Here is a 25,362-nt window from a genome sequence, read left to right as displayed (position 1 = left end):
AAGAGGAAACAGCCTCAAGCTGCACCAGGGGAAGTTTAGGTTGGATATTAGGAAGAACTTCTTCACCGAAAGGGTTGTCAAACATTGGAACAGGCTGCCCAGGGCGGTGGTTGAGTCTCCATCCCTGGAGGTATTTAAAAGAGGTGTAGGTGTGGTGCTTGAGGATACGGTTTAGTGGTGGACTTGGCAGTGATAGGTTAGCAGTTGGGCTCGATGATCTTAAGGGTCTTTTCCAACCTTAACGATTCTGTGATTCTATGATTCTAAGATAATAGAAGGACTGCCTTCTTGTGAAATAGCCTGACTTTGGGTGTGAACAAGAACATTTTTATAGTGAGAATTTCAGGTTATTTACCTACAATGTCCTGAGGTGCGGCAAAGTAAACAAGGGAAAAACATCATATGCAAATCCTCTGAGGTCAGGTAGCCTGTGCTCCATAATCAAAAAGAGACCACATTCTTTAGTCTGGGCCTCAAAATACACTGTGAAGATAGTCTAACCCAGATCTAAAATATGATATAAGGAACTAGAGAATTTGTGCCACACTTTCCAAGTGTTTTTACATAACAGATTGCTGGAAGCCATCTAAAACACATAAATAATAACATTTTCCCAAAAATATATATTAACCTACCCACTCTTCCCAATTTGCCATCCTTTCAGCCCTTTCCTCGGCTTCTTTGCGCTCTCTTTCAGCTTTTTCTTGAGCTTCTTTGACAAGGCGTTCCTCAGCTGCTTTGCGTTCCAAATTCTCCTTTTCTTCATCTGTCAAACCATAATTCCGAGCTTCCCCAATTTCTTTGATGATCTCTTTTACAATAAATCTGTTCTCAGGATCTTCAAATTTGGCTACATCTTTTAAACAATACAAGAGAGAACTTTGCAAGGTTTTTGTCAATTATTAATGGACATCAGTAAATAACTGCAAGAGCTAAAAATACACGGTGTTCACACTGTTTGAATTTTCAAGTATAAGATGATGTTTTCAGTTGCTTGTAAATGTCAACATTTTGCTACACAGAACACAGTTTTCTACATCCAAATTTCCTCACCGGTTTTTATATTGATAAAGATTAACTTAGCTTGTTTTATCTTAACAATACTATGTCATAATGAAATAGGATATCTGCCTTAGAACAAAAACCCCCAAATGAATGATAGTCTGCCTTGCTAACGGTCTGTGAAGGACTATTTAGTGGTGCCACGTTTAAGCGAAACTAGAGGAACGGTAATTCCTGCAGGGGGAGATCACAACCACTGATTCAAAGACCACCCACTCAAGAAACCCACTGACTCAAAAGGTAAAGGAAGTCATAGTTTCAAAAATCATAGTGGGCATGCATAGTCGTTTACACAATAGGCGAAGAATTTTAACCAAACATTTAACAGAATGGCAATGAATATGTATTAGATGATTAATACCTTGTGTATAAATAACTGTCAGTTTCTACCAAGAATGTGCAGGTTTGTACCCGGCACCCGCATCTGCCAATTTAGGTAATAAAGGAGAATACCTCGACTCTGTGTGTACACTGGGAGACGCACACCAGGTAATGAACCCCAAGCTTTTGGGATGACAGTTTCAGCTAAAATAGTTTCCGTTTTTAAGATGATGTGAGGGAGAAGTGCATTAAAATAACTTTTACAGCTATCCTGTTTATAAGGTGCAGCTTGTCTAAGTTTTGGAACTTGAAAATGAGTTCATTCAAATATGTCTACAAAACAAATCTGTAGCTTTATGTAGGAGCACAGAGACTAAGCAAGGCCTTCTCTTTCATTTCATTCCTTGTCCCTTTTAACTGCTGGAGGCTACTTTCACATTACACTTGCAAAAAAAGAAGGAAAAGGAAAAACATGGAAAAATGGGGACTGCCTTCAGGGTTTTCTGGGCTCTGTGTCCATTCAGCGTGGGGAGGCACCTGGCAGAAAAGATACATGGAAAAGAGGAAAAGCAGGTATTTCAGGTATCCAGAGGATACAGAGATAGAGGGCTTGTTCAGTGGTAAGGGACTGGAGATGTAAAGGCACAGAAATGGGTAAGGAGAGCAAGCAGAGGAAGTGGAAAAACCAGAACAACCAGCATACAGAATTTAGAGGAGAATCCGGTAGTCCCTACTCCACAGTCCTCTGCTTTATGAAGTCATTTTGAAAGCCATTGGCAAAGCACACTTCCCATTTCTTTCTAATCACGTATTTAGACAGAAGATAGCTGTCCAATACTAACACCATTATTCCAAGAGTTTGTTTGTGGTTTGGACCTGAAGTACAAACTCTGCTACTGAATTGAGGAGAAAGCTAACACAATTCTACATGATAAAATCTCCTTTACAGCTTCTTCTTTCAAAAAAAATCAGGAATTACATGCCTGAAGTATTCCAAATTAAAATAACAAAACATTTTTAATGTCAAGCAGACCATTGTTTTGGCAATTTTAGCTGTACCTCAATATAAAAATTACGGTGCAAAGCACTTTTCTAGTCCTTTAAAGTATTGCTAAGAACTCTCTCAGCACTGAATTTGAGGTCGCAAAGGCTGCATTTTTTTCTTAGATGGCCAAGCAAGATTACAATGCAAATATTACAGCAGTCATAATTAACTGCATTTATCCTCAAAAATAAATGCCTTTTAAATAAAAAATGAGGTTAGCACTGACGCTAATTGAGAGGAAAGATCACCAGAAAAGGAGTTAATAAATTAAGATCTTCAAAGGGAACTGCTGTTATAAGTTTAACGTGCCTTTTTGTAGCTGATCTAACATGCCCATGTCACCATTCCCAATTTGCAGATGAGAAAAACAAGACAGAAGATCACTGACTTGCAGACTTCATGCAGTGACTCACTGTAGCAAAGTAGGGTTTCCAGAATCTTGAAACCCACTCCTTTGTACTAATCATATTTCAGACTCAGAAAAAATAATAAACATAAAAGCAATTCATAAAGCCATATGTTATGATTTTCCAAAATTAAGGTGGAAGAAAGATTTTATTAACTTAAGTCAGTATTTAACAAATCAAGCACAATTTTTTAACTGTTCCCCGCTAAATTCCATCAGAAAATGACCGAGAAAGCAGTTGACGCTCTGCTTAAATCTGCTGCTATTTAATTCTATAGATCTGATAAACTGGAACATCAGCTAGAATGGAGGGGTGTTTGGAGAGCTGAAGGTTCCTCACTGATGTTATCTTTGTAATCCATCCATACCATTTTACAACAGAAAGCTATATGCTTGTATACTTTGGTGGGTAACGATCAGTGATGTGAATATAGGTAAAGAGGGAGTTCCTGAGATAAACAGAATCTGAAGATGATGCTCCTCTGAAGATGAGAATCAACACTATAAACTGAATGTGAGAATCTTCTGGAAGTCACTGAACATCACAGCTGTGATACCTCAATAATGAAAATCAGTAGGCCAGTGAGTTTTCTTCTTTGGAATGGACTAGAGTTTAAGAGTAACCTTCAGGCACAATTCTTAGCAGGAAACACTGCAGTATCCTACCATAGAGTATACACTTTACAGTCCCCAGCAAAATAAAACATGGTCTTGGACAGTGCTACTACTTGCATGTCCAGAAGTATGTAAGATAAGAATATTGTCACCGAAATCGGGAATAAACCTTTTAACACCAATGTAGTGTTAAAAGGCAGGCATTCTTTATTCACGGTGCCAGATGCATGGGGGATCGCTCCTCCTAACATGCATACCTTACACACCTTTCCCATGTGACCATATAGACCAAAAATATACATATTCATTTTACCCATACATATTCAATATTATTCTTTTTGGTGATTGGTACAAACTTGCTCGCTTCACATGAAAATTATTGCGCATACTCAGTTGTCCTTTCCCATTGTTCTCTTTTGAGTAGGTGGTATTACTTGGGTAGGTGGTCCGTGAGTCAGTGGTCACAATATCCCCCTGCCAGAATTACCTGTTACCTGCTTGGCTCTTAATCTTGGCAGTCCTGGCCAGTTTTCTTAGTCCACTACAAGAAACCACATTTTGTCATCCTCTTCTGACAGAAGCACATTGTCTATTGTTTTGTTTGCATTAATGATTACCTTGAGACTAAAATACAGATCAAAGAATACACTGATTTGTATACTCCATGTCCCCAGACTTAATGTCCAGTTGGATGGGGCTGTACAAGGAGTATAGCAACATCCATGGTTGGTTAATTCCATCACCCTGGTTACAATATGACCAACTGATGGCATCTGACCTAGTATTTACCATTTCTTACATTTACTTTCTGTAGCAGAACTACCTCAACTCTAAAATGATTACAGTAACCCACTGTTTTTTCCCACTGCTACACTTCCTAACAACATATGTATGGTATTCTCAAGATGATCTCAATGGCTGGCATTAAACAAAAAAACTTAGGAAATCAATTATGCCTGAGGCTGTTCAACAATTAACTTCAGATAACTCATCTCAAATGGACATTCCAAATATCAGCAGTTTGATTTTAGTTGCAGGATTTTCCCCTTGTTCTTTCTTCTCCCTCCCCCACCAAAAAAAAACCCACCAAACATTTTTCTTAAGAACGCTGCCACCCCAATCTCACTGTTTTTGAAATCACATTATAGTAGTCTTCTCAAGATTTCCCAGTGACCGCAATTTTCTAGGTAGTGTGTAGGGAAGACAAATTTTGTCACATACAGGTATCGTGCAAAACAGATTCAGTCCCAGCCTTCCACCTTTAATTTCTAGTAATTTTTGTTAATGCTTCATCATTTACAGATTACTCATATATTGCCAAGTCATCTGAGGATAGGTCTAAAGAAAAAATCCAAGCAACTATAAGATTGGAAGTCCATGAAAATATGCTATTATACCAGTTTGGAAGGATGCCAGCGCAGTGGTCTGTAACCTAAGTCAGAAAACTATTTTGATAGTTTAGCCTACAAAAATGAACAGTTAACCCCCCAATTTTTCAAAACAGGTTAACTGTACAAGAAAAATTCAGAATCTTTATGAGTATACAGGTATTTTTGCAGTTATACAATTAAATTCTTGTTGCATCTGTATTCTGCAACATTAATTAAAAATATTATTTATATATATATAAACACTATATGATCTTCACAAGTGTTACATTTGTAACAACAAAAAATTTTTATTCAGATTTTATCTACTGATGTTATTATTTCATACCAATAAACTGAGGATGTATTTCAAGTTCATCGAAGTAGTTGAGAACAGTCTTATCATCTGTGTTTAACTCTCTGAAGAGATTCAGAGACTGTGGGAACCGGTCCTGGGTATAATGAGTTCCAACAACAATCCTCTCTGGCAGATTTATTATTCTGTTTATAAGGAATTCATCAGATGCAGTCAAAGAAATAACAAATTCTGTGAAGAAGAACACATTATCAGCACCCGTATATTATTGTTTTTCCTCTTTCTTACCTATTTTGCGTTAATAATAAGTTCTAAACCACAACTGAACATAAATAGATGTGAGTTGTATATATATATTGATTCTATTCAGGCATTGTAACAGACTGCCGAGAGAGGCCAGCCTCTGCTGACTGTGGTGACTCTGCCCAGATACACCATCCCTGGTGTTCAAAAAATGTGTAGACGTGGCACTTCAGGGCATGGTTTAGGAGACAGGGTGGTGTTGGACTGGTAGTTGAACTTGATGTGATGCTAGAGGTCTTTTCCAACCGTAATGATTCTACGATTTTTAGAGATAATTTGATTATCAAATGCTTATATTCAACTTCTCCAGTTAGAGCAATCCAACAAAATTAAGAGACATGTCTGTAAAGAAGGTACATATTCCAGTTTCACCAAATTCTTTCTTAGCACTATCAACATGACTATTCTTGCAATAAGCAGTACAAAATTCTTAAGAACAGCAAGGCAGTGTAGTCCAAATTTTCTGAGGAAGCTATCATACAACCAATACATGTAATAGGTATGGGAGGAAAACAAATTTTTATGAATGGTATAGCCAAAGCAGCAAGTAATACTGGAAAATTTAACAGCTCACTTGTCTGTCATCAGCCTGTATTGTGATTTTTTTGATCTCACAAATGGATGTATATCTGCTGAATTAAAGTAAACAAAAAAATTCAAACAGTACATTAAAGATAGTATGCCGCCACATGCCATAAAGTTTAGCGTCAACGTTATTTTAGGACTTCTGGTAGACAAAACCACCAGGATCCATAAAAAAACTCATCTCCTTTCTTCACTTCAGAAGTCTCATATTTGCAATTTCATTAGGCTGAATCTTGAAGTATTTTATTAATGCAATATTCAACTTGTATTTATTAAATATAATTTCATATAATTTATCACAATATATTATGATATTTCTGTTAATATCATGACTGAATGCCACTGAAACCTGTTAATTTAACAAAGCCAGGAAGTAACTTTTCTGACATCAGAGAGAAATTTGCAGAATCAAGCACAGACACAGCCCCTCTCCTGGCTCCTTTCCCCAGAAAAACCTTAAAAAAACCCAAAAACAAACCCAAGAAAACTTCCCCAAACCAACAAAAATCCTTTCTGGACTGTTTTAGAAAACAAGTTTTCTTCAAGGTTGAGAATGTATCTTCTTAAAACAGATTCCATGCCTGAGGTCCTTGTTATGGGAGAGAAAGTGGTACTTCTCCTGCCCATCATAATTCATTTATAGTTCACCTTTTGAAATGGAGGCTAGAAGTGGTTTTGTTTATGAATAACAGAAATTACTTACTTCAGAAATCAGCAACTCATAAGTGGTTACAGACCTGGTAGAAGTCTGGCTTTTAAATCAAACCTTCGTCCCCTTCATATAGATGCAAGGACTAAGGAATTTTTCAGAAAGTTACCAATTTTCTTCACTTCCACTGAAGCCAGTAAATTATCATTTACTGAAACACTAATCATTTGAGATATTCAACCTTTGTACTATCAAACCAGACACACTTTGCAATGTAAAATATGCCAAATGTATTATTTGAATGTAATCAAAACTTCCAAAGAAATCAAAACTAGCAAAAACAGCAGAACAAAGCCATCTCTGCATGGATGAGAAGCACTCTATTTTAATTCTTAACTGATGCATTAAAACGAATTTCGTAACATCTTTCAAGATATCACACGAAAGATAAACTTGCGTTTTTTTAATATGCCAAGTTCAGGAGCTCATGTTTATTCCATTAATAGCTGCTGTAATCACAACAAAAGCAGCTACTACTATTGTTATCAGCCAACAATTGATGGCATTTCACAACAAGAAAAAAAGAATAAAACACCCACAAACTGAATCAAAACCTTCCTTTTGATTAATTGTTCACTTCCAAATAAGAGGGCAGCATTACATGAATTAGATACTTATTTCATGTTAAACTAAATATGAACAGATGGAGTGATATTTTAGACTTCTCGTTGGTGGCAGCAGTACTTGAAAACTTGAAAGTTTATTTAAAAAGAAATCTATCAAACTTACCAGGTATGATTAATTTATCACATTTATGTATTTTGCCTTTAATTTCTTCTTCTTCTTCATCTTCACTTTCCACTAAAACAAAAGTAAACATTGACTGACATTTTCATTTGAAGCAATAATATCATTATCTTTGCTAAAAAAGTGCCCAGTACAAAACAAGTGTGTCAATATTCAAATGATACTAATTGTTGGAAAGTAATCTAACCTGGACACCAGTTCAGAGAATTCAGTAATTTGTGCTGCCAGCCACCACAGAATTCTACCTTGGGACACTAATAGCTGTTTGCTTATACAACAGAAGTCTGCGCATGCTTATGTAATTTTAAAATGTGCCCGAACTGCTGTCCTGACCCTGTCCTCTCCCTCTGCCAAGTACATTATTCTGCCAAAAACACATACAGGGCTCAGAACAGCGAGTAGAAATGTTTTACAGTAGTGTGGTTAAAATGGTTTCTGCCACTAAGTGTCTGCTATTCTGTATAGTCAGTAAAACTGACTAATTATCAGCTGACCATGATAATTTACAGCCTAGCGTATTAAGCTGAACAACATGGTTTTTTGTTTTCCTTCATGACTCATGATGATTCTTGGTCTTAGTGCATGGACGGTGCTTGCTCACAATTTGAAATGTGTGTCTCAGAGCTCCTCTGAAGTCATATCCACTGTAGCTGATCTAATACACCCACTGTAATCTGGCTCATAACCCATGTATTAGTGCACTGGCTGGATCTCCTCATCAAGCAGCCCTTAAATATTATGAAGAAATTCTGCCTTGGAGTTTGCTTGAGTGGAGTAGACCAGCACAGAACAAGAAAGCATCCTCCATATTTGTGTGTTTACTTAGTACTTTGGCAGCAAAGATAGTCTGAAAACTATCTTGTGCTTGAATTAAATAAGGTGCATTATAATCTTTCTCGCACGTTAAGTGTCATGCGAAAGCAACTTTGGTTTGTGTCCTGCACTGCAGTCACTACAGTGCTGATGCACTTCAACTACTATGGCACTAAGAACAATAATGATAATGACAGTATTAGAAGCAATAAAAACAAAAGCAGCAGTACTTACAATTAAAAAGATCTTGTGCCTGGTCATAGGTCTCTGGGAACCCATCTAAAACATATCCCTGATTCCTACAAGGCATAGATTTGAGCTTATCCTTCACAAATTTAACAACATATTGATAATCTAGACGACCTAAGACACAAAGGTTAATAGGTACCTAGTCTGTGGAAAAGAGACATCTGAAATTATTATACTAACATTTCAATTCATTTATCAGAGAAACTTCTATTTAGACCCTAAAAAGTGTATGTAACTTGAGTTACTATTTGTACGTTACATGTTGTCAGCGATCTATGGAATATAAATGTGTAGCTATAAAATAAAATTATATTTGCGTTTATGTGGATATAAATATTAGAACTTTAAGGATACTAAACATGAAGTTAGGTTTGTTTAGAATAATGCAATCAGATTTTAATAGAAGGGGCAAAGAAATATTTATAGAAAAAAGTGACAAAACAATAAGTTTCTATTTACAACTAACAGTAAGACTTAAAGGTAGCCTTGCAAAACAAATGCGAGTTACGTTTTACAAGTTTCATCTTCCGATTAATAGATTGAGATATGAAGTGCTTCATTAACTTGGCTTACATTGTTGAGCAAATACGTGGGAGTAAAAATTTTAGCTTGACCTGATTTTTTGCCCTTTTGCAACCATTTACTCCAGTTTCCTACTTTATTTTGCTTCAGCTTTTTAAGGTCTTAAATATTTATAAACCATTGTAATCATAAAAGTATGTTATTATTTCAAAAGGCATTATTATTTTAAACAACAAAGCAAGGCATGCAGAGGAGGTGCTGTCATAGATCTCATTACTGAAGCTTTGGATGCGTCACAAGTTCATTGCTTTGCAGATACATAAGATCCAAATCAGGTAAACCTTTAGTGATAGAAGGCATTTTTAAGAGCAATTACTTCACACTGCACATAAACTATTATGCACTACATCAAAATCTACATGACTTTATTCATATATAGATGATAATTAGTACTTTTCAGTAATGGCAGTTTTTATGGACCTTTTTCAATCTGCAGACTTTAAAATTCTTTACAGGCTTCAGTAAATACTGTTTACTTTTTAGAAATGGCCAAAATGAGCTATAAAGTACTTAAAAACCCCCATAATCTCTTATGACAGTGCACTAATTCTCTTTCCTACTAGAATACCTTTCTTCTCTGAAAATTTGATACAGATATGCTTCACTAACTTTTTACTTTGTATTATATAAATTATGCTCCCTGGTCTGAGAAGAAAACATGATGTTTTTTAAAAAATCTGGCCCAGAATCCAATGTTTCTGAGTATACTGTTGTTACTTATATACCAACTTAGAGTGTAAAAAGAATCATATAAAATGTATAAAGAAGTAGAAAGATGGAACTCCTACAATTAAGAAAGCAGCACAGTATTTAAAAAATATATAATTTCTGGTATACAAGGTATATAATGTAAAACATTGTATTTGATTTTTAAATAAGGTACATACAAACAGACAGGGCATGATTCTCGCTTTTGATAGGAACTAACAGTTCCAAAGCACCAATTTACTTCCTGACCTTCCATTTTCATAGGGTTGCACTATATACCTAAATCCCATCTTGGTACTTTTTATTTCCTACCTGCATTCTGCTCCATGCTTTCTTTTATTCTAGCTAATAACTCGTGTGCTGCTTCTGCATTTTTACCCTCCTCTTCTTCATCCTCTCTCTCTTCTCCCACACTGTCAGAGTCCAGTTCTTCAGAAGCCACAATTTTCTCCTGAAGACAAGATCATAAATACAAATAGGCTCAGAAATTCCATAGCTGAACTTCTTTTATATGCAGATGTAATAAAAGGAGAAAAAAAAATTAAACAATTCATTTTACATATACTCCTGGACAGTGAGATACTGAGCAACCTTCAGTTTCTAAAGAGTTCAGTGCATCCCCCAGATGCAATCACTATGTCAAAAGAGATTTCCATTCTCAAATAATGGAATTATAACTAATCTTTAAACAATGCCAAACATTTTAGAATCACAGAAATTAAGATAATAGCAATACTAGAAAATAGCAACACACCAGATTTGCTATTGCTTCAGAAATCACATCATTTATCTTAATGTGATGTAGCTTGTAGTATTTACAGAGTTCTTCAGCAATGGTAGATTTGCCAACCCCAGGAGGACCGTGAATGCAAACTTTGAGAGGCTGGAAAAAAAAAGATAAAGATATAACACCTTTCCAACAATATGGATGTTTTTATGTAAAAGGAACAGTCTTTTTACTATAACTAATATGAAATAACAATATGATAATTAAAACTTGAAATATATTTTAGTTGTATTCATCTATTTATTTCTCGCTGAATATCTCCTGTATCATTTACAGGCTTTGAGTAACATGGCTGCCTAATTTAAATGTACAACTTTACCATTGGAGAAAAAGCACACTTCTATTTATTAGACTCACAGACCAACTTATAGTGGCAATATTAGTGTTTGATCATCAAAAGAGATGAAACACAACCCCATAGAGGGGATGCAGTGAATTTTGGAATGAGGTGGCAGATATTCTACTGCATACATGCAATAGCTCTGTTTCCCTACGGGGGTGGAGTTGCTGTCATCACAATGGTTATTTTGACCTAAAAAATTACAGATCCATCACAATCTTAAGGTATTATAGATTTCTAATTTCAGACTACCTAGTTAAGTAAGTGTAATTAAGATTCCAATATACACTTATTAAATATATTATGCAACAAACTCAAAACCATACATCATTTACTGCCTACCTTAATTCAGTAAATCTGACAGTGCAAACTCTGCAAATTTAATAGACTAGTCACAGGGACAGAGGCCTAGCTAGCCTTCCCCTTCCTTGCTACTTGGTATGCCTATATTTTGTACTGAATTTTAAAAATTACATGCATTCGTATTCACATGCAGTAGTTTAACCCAAACACAGACCTAATAATCCTTTCAGAGGTACACAGGGACTTTAACAACCAACCTCGAATGACAGTAGCTGTATTTTGTTTTACAGCTCCTGAACTCCTGTTCAAAGTTTCAACAACATTTAGACATGCTGAACAGCTTTATCTTGCCAAACATTACCTGAATGTATGCAAGCATTTTTCTGCACCTTTTAATAACCTTCCCTATATATTTGAATACAGAAGTTCTAAATATTAAGTTAACATAGGAAACCGTGAGCTTGCTCAGTACATTACACAATAGAGCCGGATAAAATTAAATCCACATTGCAATTGAATATCCTGGCTCACTATATATAATGAAGGACACAAAATACTCACCTAACTACTGACTATTATAAAAAAGCTTAAATAAAAGATACACTTACTGCATTCTTGAAGCAAAATATAGCAGGAATGCCATATAATGCATAGAGAAACTAGTTTCAGAAGAGCAGCTTCTCCATCAGGAAGCTTATTTGCATTTATAGGGTTTCAGTTTTAGGCATAAAAGAAAAACAACTTAATGATTATTGTTTGAATTAATATTCCCTCTTTTTTAATTTCAAGTTAATTTTCAGTTTTAATGTTCACTTATTCTACATCTATATCAGTCTTCCACATATTTTTACTTAAAGAAGTTAAAGCTTGTGTTTATATAACATTTTCTATTGGGAAAAAAAAAAAGCCACACTTTAAAAGAGCGTACACCAAACTATTACCAGTAATCCTCGACTTTGCTTGTATTCCTTGACAATTTGTTCAATGTTCTCCACCAGTCCTGCCTGAGCAACCCACTTAATGTTGAAAGTTTCGTTCAGAAACATAGATTCCATTCGCAGGTTCACAAGCAACATATCCAAATGCATTTGCTGAGGGAGCAAAGCCACATTTATTTACAGACTTAAGCTACGCATGTTAAAAAAACAGTTAGCTTAAACTAGACATACGAATGGAGGGGTGAGAATAGAAAGAATTAAAGCATAGGGAGAGAAGGTTCACACACAAAACAAAACAGACACTTTAAGCTGTTTAAAAATATAAACATTTTCAATGTATATTTGTATTTTAGTATTCTCATGAACTATTAGAACATGAAACTTTAAACAATTATTCTGTACAATATAAAGGTCTCATATAATTGCAGGGAAGAACCTCTTCCATAAAATTTATCAAGTACCATCTTAAAAGTACCAGAGTTGTAATTTGTTTATTTCTCCTATGAACAATTTATTCCAGATAAGTAGATTAATACAACACAATTTATGTATGCTGTGTTCATCAGCCTGAGAAGCAGCCTGAGGTGCCTGAGAAGCACCTCAGTATTAACTTCTTTTTGTTATTTTTATCATTTTGTATAGGTTTTTTTTAGAGTGCTCCAGTATGTTCAGTGCAGCAGTGACATCGGTGCTCCACTGCTTTTCTATATTCAGCTGTAAGTCCTAAAAATAGTCTTCTATGATGGTTAAATTTTAATTTGTTTATTTTCTAATTTTAAACTCACTGTATATACTTTTAGGCATGTTTAAGCATTAAATTTTTTTCATGAAATAAGAAAATAAATTATATATTTTGTGATACACTTTTAAGTTTACATACTTTCCTTAAGTAATAACAGGGAAAAAAAGTACTAACTGTTAACTCTTTGCTCAGGAATGCATTTTCTTTTGGCAGCTTCTCAATTTTTCCTGGTCCAACATTTTTACTGATACACTATCAAGAAGAAAAATAAATGCACTTATGAAATCAGATTCATAGAAAAATTTGTACAGGATTTCTGTGGATAAAATATGTGCTTCAAATTTTATATTACACTATACCTGAAAAATTAGTATACTAATATGAAATAGGCAGATCAAAGAGGAGTATATTAAATTTAACATTAGTGTTAAACAACTTTGTTTTAATATATATAACTTCCTCCTTAGTACTTGCAATAAAAAAAAACTCAAAACCAAACACAAACCCACAGAAAAGTGTTCCAAAGCTCTTAAGCCTATGTACAACTTCCTACTGCTTAAGAACTATTTGGAGACCTATTTGGAGACCTATTTTATTTCCCAGCCGCACTTCAGGTCCTTGAAGTATTTAATTCTGTTAACCAATAACTCTCCATATTACCATTTTCACTTCATCATTAGACAGAAGTTGTTAGTTACTCCTACAGACCTTTAAAATAGATTTAAATCCCCACTAGACTCCATAAAATCATGAAAATTGATATAGAGCATCAGATCAAATCTACATATATTCCAGCATTCTGTCTCCAATGATGTCAATTAGTGACACCTAAATGAAAGTAAGAATAGGAAAAGCATATATGATACTCCTTCCAGATATTCTTCTAATCTTCAACTATTTTCGGTGGAGACTTCGTAAACTAGAAATAGCTGCTGTATATTCAAGCAACTCTCAAGGTATTTCTCTCTCATGCAGCTTTCCAGTCTTCCCCATGGCTGGTACAGCTCCCTGCCAAGACAGCTCTCTGCAGTGCTCTGCGCAACGCTCTCTCCACTGGCAACTTCCTGTCTCTACAAGAACTGTCCACTTCCTCCTGCCCTCTATTTCCCATTTCTAAACAATCACATACCCATGAAAGTACCCAAATACTTTTTTTAGGGCGCCCAGCTGCTTCTCAACAGCTTTTGGTGATGTACCTCTTTGAAAGCCTTTGGGAAATTCAAGCATATTACATCAACTTGTTCACCCTTATCCACATTTGCTGGTCGCAGGAAAGAACTTCAGGAGGTATTTGAAAGTACTTTTTGGGAAAGTATTTCTTGGGAAAGTATTTTACAAAGGTCACATTGACTCTTTCCAACCAGGTCATATCTTTTGTGTGTCCTTTAATGCCTTGCATTTATTATGATGTCTAATAATGTACTTGGTTATTAGCCAACAGTATTAGGCATATTGGCCTGTAATTCCCAAACATTTCAGGAACCTCTCTTTCTACATTGGCATCACATTTATCATCCTCCAGCCTTCAAGTGCCAGGACCGTGCTAAACAGCAGGTTGTATGCGTGAATTAGTGACTCAGAGTTATTTCATCACTGAGCTATTTCAGATTGCTTCACTGAATCATAAGGCTCTGATGGTTTCTTAGTCTTCATTTTGTCAGTTCATTCTATAATCTTTTCTACAGTTACTTTAGTTTTATACAGATCCTCTAACAAGCTATCCACAAAAAGCTCCTGAAGCATTAAGAAGCTTCCAAATTCTTATCCATGCCTACTAATGCAAAGCATCTCTGCTACGGCCTTGTCTTCTCTAAGTGCTCCTTTCATGCCACAATCATCAATTTGCCTTATAGATTTTCTGGCAGGCTTTTTATTCTTCAAGTGCTTGAAAAAAGGATATTAATTTTGAGTGTTCCCTGATAGGTCCTCATCAAGTGTTTTTTCACCTATCCTGCCAGATTTCATTATCTACTTTATTCTATTTTCTTAATCTGGGCATAACCATAACTTTTTGAAGTCTGACATCTTGTTTTCTTCAACCTGCAGTTTAACCATGCTAGTTTTCATTTTCTCCTTCCCAAAATTTTCTTAATAAGTAGCAGGTAATGGCCTTATATGGCTAATGTGTGCTTTAAATAGTCTTTACCCTTCTCCTCTAAGAACTTAATATTTTTAATGTCTTTTGTGTCCATTTTACTTAATGCTCTTTCCTATGATTGACCATAGCTGCAAAAATTATTTTGACCTTTGCTTCTTCCATAGAAATGCTGACTAATTGCATTATCGTCACTTACACAGAATGGTTCTGCAACCATCAACTTTTCAGTGAGACCCTTTATATTTACCTGAACTAAAATAAAGGTTGCATCTCCTTGTGAGCTCCCTAACACACTGTTCCATGAAACACTCTTTGACGCAACCAAAAATACTGGGCTGTTATGATTGGCCCTTGCGTAACATTTGCTCAATCTACATAAGCAAGTCTCCCGTTATATTGTATTAATTGACTCTCACTATCAGTGTATAGTTCAACAGCACCATCAAGACTATTTCTAGTCTTAATGCTTGGAAAAACAAGGTATATTCTTACAAAATGAAGCAAAAAACATCTTAAAGACTTTGAGTATCTAATTACAGTACTGCGAATCCCATAACAATTCACTAGAACTTTCTTAGGTAAAATTTCTACTTAAGTTAATAATACTGCAAAAATTAGTTCTGCAAAATCAGGTCCAAGTAATGTATTTTGTTCAAAGGACAGAAGTCTTGGAGGATTTAAAAATAATTTTCTTTGTAAATAACTACACAAGATAGTCCAGGAATACATAGGAACTTCTACTTCAGTAAAATGTATAGCTTTTATAACCTTAAAGATACCTGAAAACAAAGAATAAAATCTCTTACCTTTATTAATTCTTGAAGAGTGTGCATAGATCCATCTACTGCCAGTATATAGTGAGACCTTGGCCTGTGGTCTGCTATATTTTGTAACACACTGAAACATAGCAAGTACGGTCAAGGCCGGTTGTTAGATAAGCATACTGGGCTTTCCTCGTTGAATGCATTTCAGAAACAATACAAAGAGTTTGTAAAATCTTGCAGAACTTTCCAGAGCGTGACATTTTCATATGTATTTTCCTTAATAAAGAAGCACAGCTAGGTATTTTATTTGGAAAGAAGTTCAAAGGATAAAAAGCAACATCTGTAGAAGATACTAACTTAGCTTGCTGTGGAGTCCATGATCCATTTGTAGTTCTGTGCCAGTTAACTGGTATCACACTCTAGATAAAGCTTGCTAGTAATTTCTTAAAAGCATAGCACCAGTGCAACAGTCAGATAAGGTTTCCAGAAGACATATCTAGTATAATGAAATGGAAGTGTCTGTGTGGCTCAGTAAGAAGGGCCAAAGCATGTTTTAAACCCACCCACCCCAATTTAAAAGCCTCAGTACTCTCTAGTAGATTTGCATTTGTTATCTAGCTAGGTATCAATTATTATGCAGTGACATTTTTTTTTTTACTTACGCTGCTAAATCAAGCACATGAATAGTTGGAATAAAATTATTTCCATCTCCAAAAACAGGTATTGCAGGAGCCTCACTCAGCCACCCTATCTAAAAGTACAAACGGAGAATGAAGTGAGGAGAAGAAGGTTACTTTTAAATAGAGCTAAAAAAGGTGCATTTGTTTACTAGGCAAATCTATATATTCAGAGTTTAAAGTTCAATTTCTTGAATCATTAATGGAAGTGTAGTAAAAGAAACAATTCTTGAGAAATACTGATTGGCAGGCTACAAAAACCAAGAAACTTTTTTTTAAAGAATATTCTTTGATCTTGACAGATGTTATTTTCTATCCCAAATAAAAGAAATGCTTGGAAAAAAAGACAATATAATGTTGAGAAGACAGACATTTTTCCTGATTCCACTGATATGAAATGTTCTCGCTGTAAAGTACATATGGAGATACTGTTCAAAAACTATGGAAAATAACTAAAAAACACATAGAGCCAAAAAAGTGGAAAACACTTCCACTGTAGCTGAAACATTTCAAAGGGATGAAATAATCAGTTTTGTCCACAAAATCATTAAGCTTATGATACCAAAGCTACTAAAAATGCATTCAATTCTAATGTGGTTTGCCCCAATAGAAATTAAATGAACCTTCAAAAATAGTTGGATGGCTACCTTAAAAAAGTAGTGCAAGACACCTTCCCCAGCTCCATATTGATGTCCTGAGGCAACAACATAAGTTGAAAATTTATGTTTGTTCTGTGAAGTAAAATCAGTAATAAAGTTTTTATAAAAATATGGTAGTGAAATGGGATACTGGCTTATCCTAAAACTTGAATACTTGTGTACTAAATATACAAAGTGTAAATCATATCACTTAAAGCTTGTAGCTAGATCAATTGCTGCATATCCTGTAGTTTCACAAGTCATATTGCTAATATATCCTTCAAAAAAAGCATTGGTTAATCAGAACTTACCTGTCTACATTTGAACTGAAGTTCTAAAAAATTTTGAAGAGTTAAAAAATCAGAAGTTATTGAAATCAATGCAGTGAACAGGATAATCCATGTTCCAAGAAAAATAACTCTGAAATTCCTTGAAACTCTTAAAAATTTCATTATATTTTCATTTGGCTGCCTAAAGACGTGGGAAATGCTGGATCAATGATTATACAATTGCTTTACTTTGATTTTGATATAAAATAAAATTTTAAAAAATCCATGAATTATCTAAATGCTTTCCTAACCCCACATCACAATTGACCCACATATTCTTTTGCTGACCATTATTGCATAATGTCATAAATTTACCTGTTCTGGCTGCCTGTTTATGCAAAAAGTTACTGCTTGGATCACTGTTGAGGATGGTTATACAGATTAAAAAAAAAAGATTCTTAAACCATCTTAAGGAGAAAAACTTTGAAGAAATTCTTTTAAATTAGGACCACTTTGAAATTTTTAAGGTGAAACAAAATTGTTAAATAATTCTTATGTTGTAAAAATCCTAGACATTATGTATCTACATAACACTATGTAAAAGAACCTGCATTTACCAGGAGAGGGAATAAACGCCAATATTTGGGATCTACTTTTTTGGTGAAAATGTATCTTTTGTTTTCATCTTTACAATATTTCGGAAACATAAAACTAAGAACACTGTTAGCCCACCTCTGATTATATAACCAATGCATCATTTAAAGGGATAACAAGTTACAACATCAGTGTTTTGTATCTGTATGTATGTTTTTAACTATTTACAAAAGAAAACTTTGTAATATAAACTATCACAACTCATTTGAATGCATCAGCTTGTTAGTAATCATGAGAAACATTAAAATTGGAAGACATTACAGATAGCGTAAGAGCTCCCACACTTAGTTTGCTTGGCTAGTGCCATGATAGAAACTATTTGTACCCTAAGAGCAGCAGCTCCCAGGATTGCTCTGGACAGACTGTGAACATGCCCCAGGAGAAGATATGCTGTCATTTCCATCTCCCAGCAGGAAAAACTTGCCTTTTGCCAAAGCACAGGACGTCCTATTTCTCATCTCCCTTAAGAAGAATGTAACACATAGGATTTTCTTCCATTTACTTTGCAGTAGCTTCTGCAGTAGCCACTTGTAGATGAACCATGGTTTGGCACTGAGTGCCATACTTCGTTGAAATACAAACCTCTGAAACAGGTTCAAGACCTCTGAAATATCTATTTAGTGTCACAAGTCACACCTATGAGAAGGTACTACTTGAGATGACTTGGCTATACTTAATTTAAAAAAATAAGACAATTATTAGGCAAGCTTCAGTTACACACAGCATGCGCAGTCACGGGTAGACCTTCAAGTTACTGTGTAATATTCATTACAGCCACTAGATGTCACATTCTAGCCAGTATAATTAGTTCTAAGTTTTGGTTGTTTTTATATTTGTTTTATTCTAATAAAATGCTTGAAGTGGGAAACAGGTCTAAACTAATGGATTCAGGAACTGTGATGCCAGCAAGAACAGAGCTGGGAGGTGAAGAGCTCCTCTGTCTGTGGTAGGCAGACATTCCTCCAAGGATTCTGAATTTGGCAGGACCCCAGAGTCAGCAACCTCTCTCTGTGAGAAAAGCTACACGGCCTGAATGCCCTGCCACAAACGTAAAGGTAAAAAATTGCTAGTGGTAAACAGCAAAGACTTTTAACTCACAACAATTGCTGAATTTTAAGCAAAATATAGGTGGGAGATACACTAATCGAGGGGTGAAATCTTGCTTTAAGCAACAACAGCCATTAAATTGCACGCTGAACAAACAGGAAGACCAAGAAACCCTTCTGTTCTTAGGTGCAAGATCTTCTCTACATGAGTGACACAACTGCTGAATCCTAGTATCTCCTGACAAACTCTTTAAAGGCAAGTGGTAATGCTGTCATTTCTTTCCCAGATGGCGCATTGCCCAGATGCCACTGAATTTAAAAATGAGTAAGAATTGTAATCCCAAAGTCTCCAGCCATCACAGGAAGCTCATGTTGATCGACTGGGAAGAACATATGCTTTGGAGCCTTCCTGTTCCAACGTGCTGACGGAAACTAAACGGGGGCACACTGATACGCTTTGAAGCCGCCCCTGGAGCTCTGGAGGAACAAGGGCTCCTTTTGAAATGCTCACAAGAAGTATATATTGAAAATATTCAGGTTACTTCATCGTGTACTGCTACATTTTGTTCCATGGTCTTCTCAACAGGCATTTAGCCTGGCAAACTTTTAGAAGGTAATTATATTACTACCTTTGTTATGTAGTGACTCAGTGCTTTGGACTACTCAGAAAAACTAAGTCAATAGTTCATCTGGGTGTTACTGGTGGCAGAAGTTACTGCAAGGTTTGGTAGACACTGTTTACAATCTTCATGTTTCTAACATCACAAGTATGAAAGTCATCCCATAGTCTTATAGAATAACTCCATCTTAGCACAGTAAAAGTAAGAACAATTTATCACTGATTTTTCAAGCTGTAAACTAAATTTTACTGGCATTCTGTACTATTAAACCCATGTTATAATAGAATATAATCTCTAGTTCTATTTTCTCAGCAAAGCATAAGATGACAAGTATATGCTCAAATCATAGTAAAGGTTTTTCCCCCTCTATAATTAGCCTGATAAATTTCTGCAATGGACACTTAATTATATTTATTATGGAAGACTGCTAATGCACAGAGAAAATGACTGAATGACCTCTTTGTCATACAGTGTATTTCGCTGAGTTCCAGTTCTCTTTCCTAACTTCCACAGTACTCTATCTCTAATGACAACAGCATCAATTTTCTTGAGTTGAGAAGCACAATCTGAGCCACTGCTGGTATTTATTTAATAATAGCTCTTAAATACAAAGAGAGGCATGGTCTGTTCTCTAGTAAGAGTAATAATCTAATCAGGTCAAAACAAACAAAGCTGGAGGAAATAATTTAAAAACGCATGTAAAGTGATAACATATATCCTAGTTATTCTGCGTCAGCTCTATGGGTGTGATTTTAAACTGAATTATAGGGTGGAATAAAAGTCAATGAGCCGTCTGCTTCAAGAGCACAAACTATCCAGGAGCATGCTAGGTGTGGCCAAAACATCTTCTAGGTATTTAAATGAGATGTAATATTAACGTAGCTTGCTAATATCTAAAAATGCTGCTTTTCTTTAAAACTATACTAATATCCCTTTCCCCTACAGTTTTTCATCCTCAAGTCTTTCCCCACAAAGGCCTCAGCTTTAATTTTCTCTGATACAACCAATGAAACAATATATTTTGTTAAATGAGACAAGCATGATCTACTCACTACCTAAGGAAAACAGACAGAATTTGGGATTTCTATTATGCAGACATTTATGTTGCAAAAGACATTATAGTCTTCTCTATACTTGATATTTTAGTAATAATTGATGTTATCCATACTTACAAAGAAAATAATAAACTCTTAAAATTTATTCAGATTGTTGGTAATCTCCATTACTAAGATTATGCTCTAAGGAGACCAAACAACCTGTTTTTGTAAAAAAGTTCTTTACATACAGTTTTCCCAAGTTTGAGAATGAGTTTTTCAGCTTTTATATGATCCATAAAGTTAGGATGAGATTTTCTTCTGCGATAATCTTCATCAGTAAAAGGAATCTCAGGATCTTCCTATGAAGAAAAAATGTGACTGCTATACATGTCTTAAAACAGAACAATTTTTAAAGGTTTGGATGGTTAAAATAAGTTCTTAAAGATATTTTAAAAATCTCTTTCAACTTTGTTTTAACTTGAAATTTGTAAAACTTCTGATTCTGACACCTGAGGTTCAACTTTTTGAAACTGTCAGTAACTCGATTTCAATTTTCACAGCAAAAGATTTTTAACTACTTTTTATATTTTAAAAAAGTGTACTTCTATTATATCTAGCATTACACAAGCTTATAAATCTCTGACAACTGCTACAGTTAACATTAATGTGCACAATTTCTGTAAGACTAAATTTGAGAATTGCAATAGCATACCACAAAGCATCCCACACGGTTCCTGACAATACATAATATATATACATATAAAGACGTATCTATTTATCTGTCTGTGCACTCATTTAAATATTTATTTCATTAAATATGTAGTAAATATGGGATTTTTTTTTAATGACGGAAAGACAGTGCATACTGTGGTTAGCATAGGTCTTAACTCTTGCCCAAGCAACCCCTAATGTCTGCCTGCACCATTGTAGCCCAGTGCCTAAACTTCTCTGCCCAGTGGAGTAAATGTAACAATTTTGGCAGTAAGTAGTGGTTCAGGGTGGAAGTATCATGAGAAAAAACACGCTTGCTCACACTAACTTTATTAGCTGTTGTTGAAGAACATACCAACATACTTTTTTGATTGCATTTAATGAATATGTTCTATTAAATGGAAGTATGCAGTTAAAAAAAAAATTATTTTCACATTACTTACAGGGTCAGGGGCTTTGCTTTTTGCCCAGCTCATTATTGTTGAAATGAGGATGAATAACTTTGGTGTGGCAAAATGCTCTATTTCCATATGTAGGGCTGTTAAATGAAAGCAAAGGATTTGATTTATTGTAAACTGTATTATTGAAACTGTATTTTTACTTTTACATAAAGGTCCTGTATAGACATTTATACCATAATGTTCTACATGATACTCTTGATTTGAGTTGGTATAAAATAAAGACAATAAATCAGGAAAGAAAACAAATAGACAAATAATAGTAACTAATAAAGAATTAAATTATTGAGAATAAACATAATTTCCATAGAGCTACATATCGGGGGCGGTGGGGGAGAATAAACAATCTGTACTAGGAAATGATTCATCTTTATTAACAGCTGAGATACTGAAAGAAAATAAAAGCACGGGCTTTTTCATGAGCGAAACAGAAAATCTACAGAATTCAAGTAAACCTTCCTTATTTTAATTTAGAGCAAAATAATTAAATGTGGGCTATGTTTTGTTGAGTCCTCTAAAACTTATGATGTTATCCGTGTATTTATACTATAAACAGGAAGGCATAATTTACTTGAACTATCATATAAAGAACAATATTGCACTGCCAGCATAAAAAGATTCCAGATGTCCATTAGGATTTGGATATAGCAATCAGGAGAAGGTTTCAGAAAGACTGTTAGCAGTATTTTTTAATTGGACTTTTAAGTCAAAATATATTTGAAATAACTATATAAAATATTGAAACATTATTTGAATATCACAGGACCAAATTTTGTACTCACCTCCCAGTGCAAATAGATAAGAGAGTTATTTAGAGAAATAACTGTCTACACAGATATATCATTTCAAGTGTTGGACCATTTCATGACAGCTTCTCCAGCTTATGAATGCTAGAGTGCATTCCATGGTCCCTTGCTAAAAAACTGAATAATCTATGCAGCATTTCCCCATCAAGGAGCCCAGTTTCATATTACAATAAGCTAAAACTCCCAGGTAATTTCATTATACATTTATGGTAAATTTTGATGGCTGTTTAGCAACCAATTTTCTGTTCAGTTGATAGCCATACTAACCAGAAGCAGCCCATGTTGCTTCCTCAATTTGATTTGCATCCTCAGTGATATTATATAAAATAATCTGACAATCAAGCAAGGGACTTAGGAGCTCTTTTCGAGAAGAGACCTGGGGAAAAAGATAGTTAGAATCTGTGATTAAAAAAAAAAAAAAGGAAGAAAAACAGTTATCCAAAATTCCTTTTCTTTGCAAGTTTAGCTTACTGATAGAATGTAGTCTTCTAACACTAGGATGTTAGAATAATTCATAAGACTGATATCAAACTTTATCTGTCAAATACAAGTAAGGTGATGAAATGTAAATTAAATGCTGAAACTTCTAATTTACCGTGTTCATTACTATAGTTTGAAAAGATGCACAATTTTCAGTGGTATTTTAGTATTCAAATTTTCAGTGCAATTGTGAGTATCAAAAAAACCCTATGGCTTTTATAGGTATTTTAAAAAAGGGTCAGCTGGCAGAATGGAGAAGACATAAAAAAATGTCTATTTCCTTGCAAAATAACATCCTGTCATTTTTGTTAAATGCAGATTGTCTGCATCACTTGACAAGTCCAACAAACACTTTGGGCAACAGCAGTGATTAAGATTAAATACTGCCAGCCATAATTTTATGATTGAACGGCTCAGCTGTATAGATGTTTAAATCAAATTTTTCAAATGTTTGAAGAGATTCTGGATAATCAGTTTGAGAGAGAGGCAATTTTAGTTTCAGAAAACTACATCAAGCAATAAGAAATCACATTCTGAAAAGCAAGTCTCCTTTAGTTAACTAAACTCTGGACATATCTTTATAGAAAGAAGTAGGTATTCAGAACAGTTAGCTGCTAGCAAAAGCTGTGATTTCACTGAACAGTTAAGAGGGACACTAATCTTGATTCATCACCACTACCTTTAAAATGGTGATAAAAGACAGAGGAGACAAGAGGGATACTTAGGGTGTGTGTTTTGAAGGAAAAAGAAAGCAGACCTGTGGATCACTAGGATAGATGATGTCCTGCCCATAACTATTTTTTTAGATCTTTTTTGAGTATGAGTTCCTTCCTTTTACTATTTGCTGTATCAGACCTAGCAGGGAGGAGACAAGAGCGTGCAGGAAGCAGACGGAATAAAATATTCATATACAGCTTCCAGCAGCGACAAAAGCCCAATTTATCAATGCAGATCATTTTACATTACTTGTAATGTTTCTAACATTGTTTAATGGCAACCTGAAACAAGACTTTTACTTACTGCATATGTTTCCTCTGCAAAATATGGTTTAGTACACTCTGGTTTAGAAAGGGTTCCCACTACTTGGTACAATCCCTCCTTTGGCCTACCAGAAACTTCAGCAGCTGAACTATTTTCATCTTCCTCCTCCTCTTCTTCTCCTATGCTTTCAAGAGATGCCCCAACAACACATCTGGATAAATACTGCAATATACAAGACACATTGGTATGCAAATGTATATTGAATCCTACACAGCTTTTCATGGTCTTGGGAAGACACCAACACTGTTGACTAGTCCCGATTCTGTTGCATGTAACGTAGCCCAGAGCACAGCTTTCCACTGAACACACGTTATGGGCTCCTCAACCTCAGCTGTAACTTTTTTGTCTTGACTTGTGTCCTACACCTCAGAGTCGAAGGAGCTGGCTAATCCCTAGATGCTCCTTCTCTGCAGCCCGGCTCCTCTCAGGCGAGCGCCAGCTGAGGGATGTCACCCCTCTCCACCGTGATCAGCTGTTACCTGAGGTCTCCCGACCTGCTCCTAACTCGCATTTTTTCTGCTTCCTATCTTAACACCTTCTTGCCCTCAGTCCCTCTCCTCAGCAGCTGTTTGAGGTGACCCCAGCTACCCGACTGACTTCCCGCCCGGCCGAACTCGCCGGAGGCCAGCCAGGGCTCCCTGCCGCGCTACCGGCCGAGGGCCGGGCTGCCGTCCCCCGCCAGGGGCCAGGGCAGGCAGGAGGGCGGCGGCGCCTCGGGCAGCGGCCGGTGCGGAAGGAGCCGCGGCCGCCAGCAGCTGCGGGCCACCCCCCGCGGTCACCTCGCCGATGCTGCGGCCGCAGTAGGAGTCGAGGTGGTTGAGGAAGACCCGCCGGTCCCGCGCCGGCCCCGCCGCCATCGCCACAGACCGCCGGGGGACGCGGCCCGTTGCCAGGCGACAGCGCGGCCGGCGGCGGCTGCGCAGTGGGAGGCGCGGGCGGGGCGGGGCGGGGCGGGCCTCGGGCTGGCTGCCTGGCGCGGGCCCTCGGCAGCGCGAGACGCTGTTCGGTGCGCGCGTGGGCGCTTTTGTTATCCCCAGTCCAACCTATCCTGGGAGAAGCGGGGGCGGTAGCGGCAGTCAGTAAACCGGGGGCTGCGTTCCTGACTTCTAGAGCCGGACAGGACAA

General features: G+C 36.1%; 1 protein-coding gene across 4 annotated transcripts in view; it reads right to left on the bottom strand.

Moving 5' to 3' along the window:
- The window catches only part of AK7 (adenylate kinase 7), a 56,017-nt gene extending 30,908 nt beyond the window's left edge, over positions 1 to 25,109 (bottom strand). For all 4 annotated transcript variants that reach the window (XM_075103858.1, XM_075103862.1, XM_075103859.1 and 1 more), the window contains exons 1-16: positions 25,017 to 25,109; positions 24,217 to 24,399; positions 22,984 to 23,092; positions 21,896 to 21,990; positions 20,990 to 21,100; positions 17,125 to 17,208; positions 16,463 to 16,551; positions 15,843 to 15,933; positions 13,113 to 13,190; positions 12,200 to 12,349; positions 10,583 to 10,711; positions 10,141 to 10,279; positions 8,524 to 8,652; positions 7,459 to 7,530; positions 5,166 to 5,363; positions 636 to 856 (exon numbers count right to left, since the gene is read on the bottom strand). In XM_075103858.1, the coding sequence (XP_074959959.1) occupies positions 636 to 856; positions 5,166 to 5,363; positions 7,459 to 7,530; positions 8,524 to 8,652; positions 10,141 to 10,279; positions 10,583 to 10,711; positions 12,200 to 12,349; positions 13,113 to 13,190; positions 15,843 to 15,933; positions 16,463 to 16,551; positions 17,125 to 17,208; positions 20,990 to 21,100; positions 21,896 to 21,990; positions 22,984 to 23,092; positions 24,217 to 24,399; positions 25,017 to 25,094 (1,956 nt within the window). In that variant the 5' untranslated portion in view covers positions 25,095 to 25,109. The remainder of the gene's footprint in view (positions 1 to 635; positions 857 to 5,165; positions 5,364 to 7,458; positions 7,531 to 8,523; positions 8,653 to 10,140; positions 10,280 to 10,582; positions 10,712 to 12,199; positions 12,350 to 13,112; positions 13,191 to 15,842; positions 15,934 to 16,462; positions 16,552 to 17,124; positions 17,209 to 20,989; positions 21,101 to 21,895; positions 21,991 to 22,983; positions 23,093 to 24,216; positions 24,400 to 25,016) is intronic.
- Positions 25,110 to 25,362: the final 253 nt, after the last annotated feature.

The sequence above is a fragment of the Phalacrocorax aristotelis genome, chromosome 9, assembly GCF_949628215.1.
Source record: "Phalacrocorax aristotelis chromosome 9, bGulAri2.1, whole genome shotgun sequence".
In the NCBI taxonomy this organism is placed as follows: Eukaryota; Metazoa; Chordata; class Aves; order Suliformes; family Phalacrocoracidae; genus Phalacrocorax; species Phalacrocorax aristotelis.
This window is presented reverse-complemented; position numbering and strand designations above follow the sequence as displayed.